Genomic DNA, 12,061 nt, shown 5'->3' with positions numbered 1-12,061 from the left:
GTTGTTGTTAAAGGAAGCCCATACTCTGTAATAGGTGTCAGAGTAACCTAATTGTATTTACACTTGAAGAAGTGTTTTTGAGCTAGTGCTTTTTAAAACCAGATTATAATGAATGTAAATGCATGTGCTCTCTGCTCCAGGCACCCCTGAGAGGTCTCATTCCATCCTGCTGCAATATTCTGTCAACGGTGGCATCACTTGGCACCTGATAGATGAGTTTTACTTCACGCAGACTACAGATGTCCTCTTTATTAATGTTCCTCTGCCCTATGCAGCCCAAAGCAATGCAACGCGGTTCAGGCTCTGGCAACCCTACAACAACGGTAAGGAAGAGAAACCCATGGGACTCCAGGTCCACACTTGCATAGCTAAGCATCTGTAGGAGGCTAGATTTTTGAACTCAACAATAATAGACACTCTTAAATCATGTTTTCTTTTATTTGAACTCCTTCAATTAAAATTATCGCAGGATTATGTTTACTGTTTTTGTAAAGCCGCTGTATGGTTTAAAGTGAAAGTACCTTAACTTAATACCCCTTGACTGTGTGCAGAGGACTATCAGCTTTGGTCCTGGAGGGACTGGGAGATCAAGCAACACCAATAAAGTTAACTTCACTCAGGTTCTTCTCATTATTTTTAATGGATCTGATTCTCGTTTACACTGAGGCCCCATTAGAATGCTCCAATTATACAAAAGTGTCCCAAGTGTAAATGGGAACTGGGCCTACCTTGCTCAGAATTAACTAGGCATTAAAAACCCATTTAGAAAGAGTATGTAGTGAGCAGTTAATCTTTTGATTAAATTGTAAAGGACTGTAGAAAACCACAAGAGGAACGCAGCTCATTCCTCCTGATTACAGAAGATGTGCCAGCTGAAGAAAGCTCTCCTCTGCTCTCAGTTACTTTGAGCACATCTCTTAGCAGGAGCTGACATTAAGGGCTCTAAAGAATTCCAGCAATCATTTAGACAGAGTGATACAGCAACAATTTATTCCATGCAGGCAAATGCCTAGCTCACCTCTAACAAAAAATTAAATTGAAATCCAGTCCTAAGAATCCAGTTCCAGTTCATTCTTCTGGTGGGTCCTGCCTAATACATTTAACTAAACTTTTCTTGCAGACGTTATCCTTAAGTAGTAATTTTATTTAAAAGAAGCCTTTTAACTTTCTCCGATCAACACAAAGGCTTTTAGATAGATGAAAAAAACAGTTACACAAAAGATCTGGCAATCTAATCCTTCCTTTCCAGTTTGAAATCACCAGTTTTCCAACATATTTGAGTTCATAATCCATTGGAGAGAAGGTCACTCAGAGTTGCCTTCTCTCTTGAAGAGCTCTTGCCAGGTAAACACAGGCTGCTGAGTGCAAGGAAAAAGGTGTAGAATGAAATCATCCTTTCAGGCTGCTTGAGCTGTACAGCAACTTCTCATTTAGACGATTCTTAATTAAAGAAGACATTGATGCTACCGTTTCAAAGTAAATGTGATTTTAACAGAAGATAATTGTTCAACACAGGTTTTTCACTCTTCAGTTTGCTGTGAATTCTATAAATTTTAGAGGAATAAAAGTTAATTCTGTAGGGTCAGGCTGCAGACCAGTATGGGGACTATTTTCATGGAAAAAGAAAATTTTATATCTTCCATTTCCATTTTCATGGAAAATGAAAATAGTGAAGCCACGCTTTTAGCACCCTTTTCTCCATGTAATCCATAAATACTGGCTACTGTTCTTCTCTCTAATAATAGTCGTATTAGGTCTTAATAGGAATGTTCCGCTTTTCTTTGTAGGCAAAAAAGAAGAAATCTGGATTATTGATGACTTCATTATTGATGGAAATAACCTAAAGAATCCCATGATCCTTTTGGATACATTTGACTTTGGTCCCAAAGAGGACAACTGGTTTTTCTATCCTGGTGGAAACATTGGGCTTTATTGCCCATATTCATCTAAAGGAGCTCCGTAAGCATCTCTCAGCAATAAATTAGAAAGAAGTGACTGTGTAATAAACTGAGTCTAAAGTACTCCTTTCCTTTTTTTACAGGGAAGAAGATTCGGCTATGGTATTTGTTTCAAATGAAGTTGGAGAACACTCCATTACAACAAGGGACCTGAGTGTAAATGAAAACACTATAATCCAATTTGAGGTACTTGTCCTCAGAAAGTTATTTTGCCTTTTGCTTGGAGAGTTCTGTTCTTTCAGGTTCTGCTCTTTGGTGTATTTGCTGAGCTGTTAGGATTGCCAAGTAGAGAAGCCTGTCTAATCTCCCCTGTAATTGCTTTGATATTACTTTCCCTCATGTAGGTGTATCATGAAGCTTTTAATACACAGATAAGGGAAATTTCTGTCTCAAAGTCTTCTACTCTCTTGCCTAAATTACTACTTTGTCCATGCCTATATACTTGCACGGATAGCATTAAAGTCCATGTCCTACGAGTTGGAGAGTCACCACTGGCAGACAAGATGATGAGCAAAATATAATGAGGGTCCATATTGCCACTTCACAGCCTGCTCAGGCTAAATGTGCAGCATTTCCATGAGCTGACCCAGTGGAAAGCTACGACTTCATCTGTGACACTAGAAATTAATTTTTCCTACCTGCTGGCTTAACTTCACTGTTGTACTTTCTCAGAGCGCCAAGGTTCTGCTTTCCTTTTGCTTCTACCCATGCTTTCATAGACACCCTAGAGGAAGCTGTTCTTTGGCCATGATGGCCTGAATTCATCCCACCTTAGGGAGTTATCTAAACCTCATGAATAAGGAGCATATTTTTTTTGCTTCTCATATAGTCAGTGGAAACGGGTACCCCAATGACAACACATAGTCTAAATTAAACTGTGTTTCTGGTTTATCCTAAAATCTAAACTGTGCATTGGCTAGGGCAGCTACTGAAGGGAGTAACCATTTAGCCTAGTATGTATTAGTTTAGAGGGGTCATTATATTGTAATTGAGAAATTGTAAAAGAATCTTTCATGTAAATTGCCGTGCCACAATTACCAGGCTGCTTTTAACAAAGATGTAGCATGCTGTAGCGTTAAACAGCAAATGATACCGGTTTATAAACAATTACTAAAATTATACTAAGGGTTTTCCAAGAAAACTAGGTTTAGCTGTGTACTCATGCACGCTTCAGTTGGTCATGCAACTAATTTATAAATTATTGAATGCAAACCATTTTCTGTTTTAAAATATAGATTACAGCCTGTAGAACAAAAATGTTTGAGGTCACTTTAAGACATTCATAAGTCTTCAGAGCATTAACCTCATAAAATCTACATTCTTACTCCCATATGTGGTAAAAACATTGTTTTCAGCTCACGTTTTTGAGGACATTGGTATAAATGAAGAAGTTATGCATAATGCAGTAGAGTTTCTCTCTATGTCTCAAGAGTCAAAACCTATATTGGGTCAAGCATTTCTCTAAGCTTCCAGATGAGTAGACAACCCTTCTAGTCAAATGTAGGTTGATGGGATGCATGTGCGCTGAGCAGTGATGAAGGAAATTTGATGTAGGATACGTTTTCAACATTCATGCACAGTTCTAAGTATTACTGGGTTTTAGAAATAAATAGATTTTCATTACAGAGCAGCATGTTAGAAAGACACTTATTTTCCACTACAAAGATACGTAAAAAACCCAAAACGTTTCATAGTTCTAGTACAGGCTTTGTATTACATCAGCAATGGGTTTTTATTTATTGCATGGTAAGTATAGTACATCTTATTTTATATAACAGAGTCACCCTGTAAGGGAACTAATTCTTCTTCTTTTATATAAGCAATTTGAAACTAAAAGAACATCTTAATATCAGTGTGAAAGAAAAGCAGACTAATTTGCACTGGGTGCATGCAGAAAATATGTCTTAAGAGGTCTCAGATTCTGTACAGAACATCATTTTATATTTTCTTTGGTAGTAGAATGGTTGTGCATGTAAGTTTTCCGCCTTTTCTACTGTTCTCTACATCAGGAAACTTGTAAGAACACCATGAGAAGTTTGACCCTGCCAAACTATGTTTTGGTGTGACATTGAATCTAAATCCAATCCAGCTATGATACTCTTTTAATGCTGTCTCCTAGGGCTTTGCTGCTATACATGAGCAAATGGGTAGAGAGTATGAAAGCTGATGAGCATATTGAAGTGATACAGCACACAACCTGTGGCATAAGGGGGTTTTTGGGGGAAGTGTAACATAAAAGAGGACCACAGTGCAACTCAGCAATTAATAAAAAGTTTATGTTTGCACATTTTGGTTTAATATTTCTGGTTTTAAAAATGCACATTTTTTTGGTGCTGTGATTACTTCAGTACCTGCCAGCGGACTGCAAGAGCTCATGCATTTGCTCCAGCAATGTTAGCAACTCTCCTTTGGGATTTTGTCTAATTAACTTTATGGTTTTCTCTTAGTAGAAGTAGTTGGGGATTTCATATTACATTCATTTTATGATAAGCCAGAGTGCGGTATGCCCATGTACTGGTAGGGCAATGTGCAAGAGTTCATGTTCATGTTCTGAGTGCATCACCCCAGTTGTTAAATGAGTTCCCAAATCACCATTTTCCTGGGCTAAATAAATGCCATACCAAATGGGGGAGGCTGACTAAGACGAGGAGTGATTAGGAGTCCCACAGCCTGCCCTATGTCATTCTCTGCATTTCATGTCTTGGCCTCCAGATCAATATTGGCTGCACCACTGATAGCTCCTCTGCTGACCCAGTAAAGCTGGAGTTCTCACGAGATCTGGGGGCAACCTGGCACCTGCTGCTCCCCTTGTGCTACAGCAGCAGCAGCCACCTCAGCTCCCTGTGCTCCACTGAGCATCACCCAAGTAGCACTTACTACGCAGGCACCACCCAGGGCTGGAGAAGGGAGGTCATTCACTTTGGAAAACTGCACCTCTGTGGGTAAGTGTCCAGCTCCTATTCCTGCCCAGCTGCTTGTTGGTTTGTTTTTATTTCTATTTTCCAACCAAAATGTTCTCCCAGCGCAAGAGTGGTGCATAAGAACTGTGGCACTAGAGCAGACCAGATGACCAATTTTTCTCTGCTTTTTGTCCCGAATGTTCGTTAGTGTTCAGGTGATTCCCAAAAATATGCTGGGCCTAACACTAACGCAGAATAACCACAGATAATTTCCTATTTATCCATATATCTAATTGGTGACATTTTTATGAAAGTGTGTTGCCTGGTAAAATTAATCCAGAACTGACTGTCCTTAAAGTGCTTTGAATGTTCTTTACTGCAGTGCATTAGCCATTTGAATTCATCAAGGATATTCTTGCATGACACTGGAGATCCATTAGAAAATGCAGTAAAATGTGAGCTAGTATAAACTTGATTCTACTTCAATGTAAGGAAATGGACTGATCTAAATACTCAAGGTTTCTTGTAGCTGTAAAATTCTCTGATTCTGAGAAATTAACTGCTGCAGTCACTCAGAAACTTGAAGTTTGTGGAACAAACCAGATTGGAAGATAAAAGATACATAGCATAGAAAAACAGTATGTGCTAGCAGGCATAATAATATGTAACTTTTCAAAGTACAAAACAGTACTGTTTACTTTTTCAGGGAAAACTGTCTTCTAGCATCAACTCAGTTTTTGTAAAACATCACATCATTAAGGATGAAACTGTAGCATGTATGAATGAAAATGAGCTATGCAACTATGAGACTGAGTATGAAACTACTGCATGCAATGGGCCCTCTACTAAATAAGTGGCCCTATATGTGCCTCTGAAAATATCAAAAGACCTATATAAGAGATGAGAACCAAGTTTGGGAAGCCTGGATCTTTAATAATTTAAGAAAATGTTTAAATTTTAAACGTGAATTTTCTGGTTTATGACAGTTAACGGTTCAAGCATGGAATAGGTAACCATCTCTTGCAGCAGCTCATTTGTCCTTCTGGTTTTGCCCAAAAGAATTTCATTTGACCCTTTACCCAACTACCAATGCATCCCTCCAAATGAAAATTTTGACTGTGAAGACTCCTAACTCAGTTAAGCCTTCCAGGTATTTTTAGTCCTCTGTTCCTGAGTGTTTCTGTCCTGTTCACCTGCCTTCCCTCCTATTCCTTGCCCAACATGCAAGGCCAGAAGCCAATTGCTGATAGCCAGCCAAACCCAGCAACACAGAGCAGCTTCCATAGAGCATTCGGTGCCATGAAATTCTTGGGCCAGAGGGCTGAAGGGGGATTTTCTCCACCAGAATCCACTGGAATAACAAGAAAAAAAACTCCAAACCTGAGTCCTTGTGTAATTATAAAAACAACCCAGCCTTTTGTTCCCCAAAGTGTCAAGTGATTGTATTTAAATGAAGATGAAGACATTTTCAGTTATTTCCACTACATATGTTATTTTGGAAATTAACATATGTTCTCAGCAGACAGCTGTAACTTAGTAGTCCATTTATGTCCTGAAGGAAAAGCCCAGAGCCTGTTGAGCCAGTGAAGAAACCCCTACTGACCTCAGCAAGACCGGTATTTCACTCTCTGCTTCAGACACAAGTCACGCTTAAGCCTTGCCGGGAGGGAGCCTGAGAGAAGGACCTAACGTGCCTCAGGGGTGGGATGAATCCAGCCCCTGGGGCAGAGATCTCCTGTGAAGAGGAGCTTACAACACCTCCAGCCTCACACTTGTGTCCTTCACCTCAGGGTGCACTAAAATGTTTTTGACTTCCAGCAGGACTCTGGTTCTCGGGTATCTTTCTCAAAACTCTTAGTAGTATCCCCACCCATCAGCTATCCCTTATCACCTGAATCCCCTCACAAAAATTCCTTTTTAGCAAATCAAGACCAAAAAAACTCATCAGCTACCAGTGCTATTGATTCACCTGCTGCACTTAGATATCTCTAACAAGACACATTAAACATGCAAGGCAATTAAGTGCTTTTCCCTTCTCACTCTTCTGGTTTCCTTCCTCCTTTAAAATGTTTTCTCAATTGGGAATAAAATTAGTCTCTCAAGTGTTTTTCCCCATTTCAATTTGTTTTCCCTCCTTCCCCAGTCAGTTCCTCTTTATATGCAGCACTGATGAGAGTAGCACTTAGGAGGTGAATTAAAAATGACAGGACAGCACCCAAAGGAAAATATAGTTTAAATTAACAACTTGCAATATCAGTCTGATTTAAGATTAAGCCGCCTGAAAGCAAGCTGAATACCTGGTGACATGGCAGATCATGTCTTCTTTCTGCATAATTGAGGGTGAGATCCTACCACCCCAGCTCCACAGGTGTTCTCCCTGGGGGCAGGGTGGCAGCACGAAGTAGGATTTCACTCTCCAGGAGAGGGTGAAAGTAGCCCAGTCTGACCCAGACACTGTACGCCAAAGCAGAAGGAAATCCATCAGATGATGGCCATTCATCCTTCCCATGAACGATGAAGAGAAGAGTGGTTAGATTTCAAATCCCATTTTCAAGTCCATCATTCAGTTTTGGTATATTTGAATAACATTTGAATAATGTTATTTTTATTTCTGTCCGTACTTGGGTTAAATGTCAACATAAAGATGCATGAAGTACTGAAGGAATTAGGTATAGCTATTTACCAAGCCAGTTCCAACAGAAAGAATACTATATATATGCATAGTTTGGTGTATATATGGAATACAAAAAAGATGGAACTGTTATTTAAAGTAAGTACACTTTATGCCTTTTTCAGGTTGGCAAGGTTCAGATGGTACCAAGGATTTTACCCTGCTGGATCCCAGCCAGTGACTTGGGCCATTGACAACGTGTACATCGGCCCGCAGTGCGAGGAGATGTGCAATGGGCACGGCAGCTGTATCAATGGCACAAAGTGCATCTGTGACCCCGGGTACTCTGGGCCAACCTGCAAAATAAGTACCAAGAACTCTGACTTCCTTAAGGATGATTTTGAAGGTATCTCTTTACGGGGGGGGGGGGGGGGGGGGGGGGGTCTGAATTCTGCCTGTCTTAGTGGAACCCAGCACTCAGGGGATAAAACAGCAAAGTCTTCCTCACTGCTGCATGCTTCTGAATGTAATTTATGCTGTGGAGGTATTTACATAAACCAAGTAGTTTAGATGTCATTCTCAAGCATGGTTTGTGAATGTCTGATGGCTATCAGTTGTCTGATTTGGAGCGTTTGACTCTTTGTGAAGTTGTTAATGCTGGAATACAAAATCTTCACCAAAACAGAATTTCCTGAAACTGCATGTAGAAAATAATTTTAGAAGAAAATGGCAGTTTGATGGTAGTTTTACTTCAGTGCAGAAAGAATGCATGCAAGCGAGGCAAACAACGGAGGGCTTTAAGGTTGTGTGGTTTCTCACTACAAGGGAAATCTAAGTGGCCTTAATACGGCAAACATCATTTCAGAGCAGACCATGTGTCTCAGTGGTGAGGGCCACCGCTTGGCAGGCACAGCAGACCCCAAGCGAGCAGTGCCAGGAGGGAACTCAAAGCCTCATGCGTGCCTAGGTACATACAGCATCCACACACACAACTCTAAAACCACCTTGAGGTTTCCCCCGCTAGCAAGCATGGCAAGAAGAGCATGTTTTGAATAAAGCAGCACCTGTAAACCAAACTCAGCCCTTCATAGGTGCTGCTGTTAATTTTCAATTTTGCCAGCCCTTGCTTGCATGCTACCACATGGCACTCAAAGTTTCTTTTACAGACCTGGGTACTTTGTTGTTATCTTTAAAAAAAATGAAGAAAAGTAGAAAATCCTGTGAATAACTGGAGACTATGACCCAAACTTCATACTTCTGTGTTTATTTTGTTTATTTTATTTTGATTCATGGCAGTTTTCTAGAAAACATTGCATCGGAAACACTGCATATTTGTTCACTCTGCATGTGATGTTTAATGTAGCTCTCCTCCTCTGGAAATAGTACTCTTGCAGTAGGACCCCTTCAGAGTAAATCATAAATATGTATTTACTGTGTATTCAGGTCAGCTGGAGTCGGATAGATTCCTGCTTGTAAGTGGTGGAAAGCCATCAAGGAAATGCGGTATCATGTCTGGAGGAAACAACCTTTTCTTTAATGAAGAAGGCTTACGTATGCTGATGACTCGAGACCTAGATTTGTCACAAGCAAGGTAACACAATTTCAAAGTTCTTTCAGGATTTCACTGAAGAAATAATATACTGAAGAATAATACATATGTGGTACTTCTGTGGTAAAGGCAAGCTGATATATTCTGTGGTCCTTACTCTAGCAAATATTCCATTTTAACCACTGTTACCATTTTAAATTAAATTTAACTTGAACTTTAATGGGATTAACCATTTAAATGCTACTTTTTTCCTTGAATAAGAACTCCAGGATCTGATGCCACACCTTCAGTAGTTTATGCAAGTTTTTATTTCTTAAATGCATAACATGAGAAATAAATTGCATGTCACATGCTCTGCTTGTCTTACAGTTTGTTGTATTATGAACCATTGCTGAAACAGGAGTATCTGCTGCCAGTGTAATTCTCACATTCATCATCTCATAATTCTTTCATTTCTGAAGCTTACTTTCTTCTTATTGTGCACATTTCTTTCCAATAATTCACTGCGAAATTCCCAGCAAGCTGCCATCAGCTACACTGAGCACAGCAATTGAAAAACAAATATTTTTAGTGTATTTAGAGATTCTGTTGTATCATTACAGACTGCAGAGGAGATATCTGATGAGTGAGACATGCTAAGCAAGCCGCATTAAAAAAATTTACACTAATACAAATTAAACCACATTCTAATTGCATGCATGCTAACAAATAGGCATAATTTTCTAATTTATTCAGTATCTTAGCTTATATCCTTATATTATTATTTCAGAGAGATTGCATTTTCTCTGGGACTTTTCTCTACTGATCTCTTGTAAACACCCTAATCTTCTCTAATGTTCTGTGGGAAACACTTTAATAGGCACTTCATCTCTTTTTGGCTTGTCTTCATTAACACTGAAGCTTTAAATAATAGTTTAATTGCAGAGCCTCATGGCCGGTCGACCTAATTTCTAACCATTATATTTTTTAGATCAGCAATTAGCTAACCCTCAGTGAGGTGTAATATTAAAGATCCCTGTACTGAATTTGTAAGATTCCTTACAGCAAACTTTTTTCAGAACTTGGTAAACACAAACATCAATTCTCTGCACTAATTTGATTTCCTATACCATTCTGAAATTAAAAGGTTGTTTAACAAAAGATACAAGAGATCTTGTAAGTTGCTCCATTAGTCTAAATGACATGTTTTTCTTACTGCTCATGTTCAAAGAACTGTCATTTATCTCTTCTCCGTGATAGTCTGTAGCTGGATTTGCATATATTGACCTCAAGGTGTTATATGGACATAAATGACTTCTGTCTTAGTAAAAGGAAAACAAGGCAGTACGTTTAATTTCTTGTATAGGCTGATGAAAAGTAACAGTTATTAACAAATAACTGTATGCTCTCTTCTGAACAGCAAGGCAGACGGCAGCGGCGTTGCTGGGGGCTGCTCTTTAGCAACCTAAAGTAATTGCAGTGGGATTTTCTTAATTTCCAGGCTGACTCTATTGGCCACCTGCAAAGCACAACAGATCTGGGGAGACGTTTCAATTTATGTCAGGAATTATGAGAACCAGCGTTTCTAATGGATCTTTTAAAGGGTACTAGACTCAGTAGTCACATTAAAACCTCCCCTTTTCTTCCAAGGAGAACCCCTGAAGTACACAGGCAAACAGTGCTGTTGGTGCTGCAAGCCCCGCTCAGCACCCGGGGATTGCGAGTGGACTCTGCAATGCACTGTCCCCTCCCATGACATCTACATTTTAAAGAATTTAACACAGGGGACAGTGCATCACCATCATGGTATTGCCAGTAGCTGAAGCTGCACAGCATGAAATATCAGTAGGGACAGCATATTTTAGGTATCACGCCTGATCAAATCCTTTTCAATTCTGAATTACTAGAAGAATATCCACACATTTTAGTGTCACTAGATCTACAAAAAAACTTTGCTTTTCCATTTCAAAACAGGCAGAACCTTTGCAAAATATCTGTGGGATGAGAAGCGAGATATTTAAAATTACTAACTTTTTAATCTGCTAGACGTTATGTTACCTGTATTTGAGTGGGTTATTATTATAGTAGTAAAAATTCAGATAAAAGAATAGCAATCCACAGAGAGCAGATTCTACAGAGACAAGGTCACCTGGGTTTATTTCCTTTGAATTATGTGGTGAATGTCAGAGTAAATCTGAGGAGGCACAAAGACTTGCCAGCAGTGAATCCAAGCCATTACAGTTGATATGTTGATCCATGAAGGTCCCCAGTGCTCCTTTACAGCACAAGCAATATGTTATGTCTGGGATGTGGAGGTGGATATAATCTATAGCGAAGGAAGTTATATACAGTAGCAAGAGAAACCATGAGTCACAGCGAGGACTAGAATTAATTGACTTGCGGGTCTGGTGTTTTATTGAAGCTTTGTCTGCCCAGCACCTCTGCAGCCTCCACTCCCAGCGGATCTACCTGCAGATCAAACCAGAGCAAGACTTTTGATATAAAACTTCTTTTGCACCGTTTCATTTAACAGTGAGCCAGGCAGCACTAATGCAATAATAATTAGAACAGATACAACACTCTAAAGCTGTGCAAAAGCTGTGCAAACATGAATTAATACTTGTAATATCCCTGCGAGTCCAATAGGTAAATATCATTACAGCAGCAGTTCCTTCCACTCCAAGTGCATAGTAGAGCTATTTATGAGCATCAGCTAATGGGAAGAATTTCGCAGTTTGATACGAGTCTATTGTGCTGCTTTGGAGAAGCCAATTAAATAGGGGATGAAAGCACTGGTGTCCCTGGGTGCCTTGGGCTGGCTTCAGGGAAGCCAGCACATTTAAGCGATGTGATTTAGACAAATTTCCCAGGCTGACTAAATGGACAAAATGATCCCTGAAAATGAAACGTGCTTTGTTCTCCTGTCCAGATTTTCTCTAGTTTATGCCAATGGAAAACCAGGATGCTTATTTTGAATTTAAGCATTTCAGCAAATTCATAGCAAATTATGATCTACTTAGGGCACCATTGCTTTTCTGCCACTAAAATCTGTACTCGTGGGCTA

The 12,061-nt window shown here is 39.6% G+C and overlaps 1 protein-coding gene across 2 annotated transcripts in view; it reads left to right on the top strand.

Annotated features, from left to right (window-relative positions):
* The window catches only part of RELN (reelin), a 305,081-nt gene that overhangs the window by 255,189 nt on the left and 37,831 nt on the right, over nt 1–12,061 (top strand). For both annotated transcript variants that reach the window (XM_030014298.1, XM_030014297.2), the window contains exons 38-43: nt 141–323; nt 1,788–1,959; nt 2,042–2,144; nt 4,671–4,900; nt 7,655–7,875; nt 8,913–9,060. In XM_030014298.1, coding sequence (XP_029870158.1) covers nt 141–323; nt 1,788–1,959; nt 2,042–2,144; nt 4,671–4,900; nt 7,655–7,875; nt 8,913–9,060 — 1,057 coding nt within the window. The remainder of the gene's footprint in view (nt 1–140; nt 324–1,787; nt 1,960–2,041; nt 2,145–4,670; nt 4,901–7,654; nt 7,876–8,912; nt 9,061–12,061) is intronic.

Source organism: Aquila chrysaetos, chromosome 5 (assembly GCF_900496995.4).
Source record: "Aquila chrysaetos chrysaetos chromosome 5, bAquChr1.4, whole genome shotgun sequence".
Lineage (NCBI taxonomy): Eukaryota > Metazoa > Chordata > Aves > Accipitriformes > Accipitridae > Aquila > Aquila chrysaetos.
Note: the sequence above shows the minus strand (reverse complement) of the source record. Positions and strands in the feature narration are given on the sequence as shown.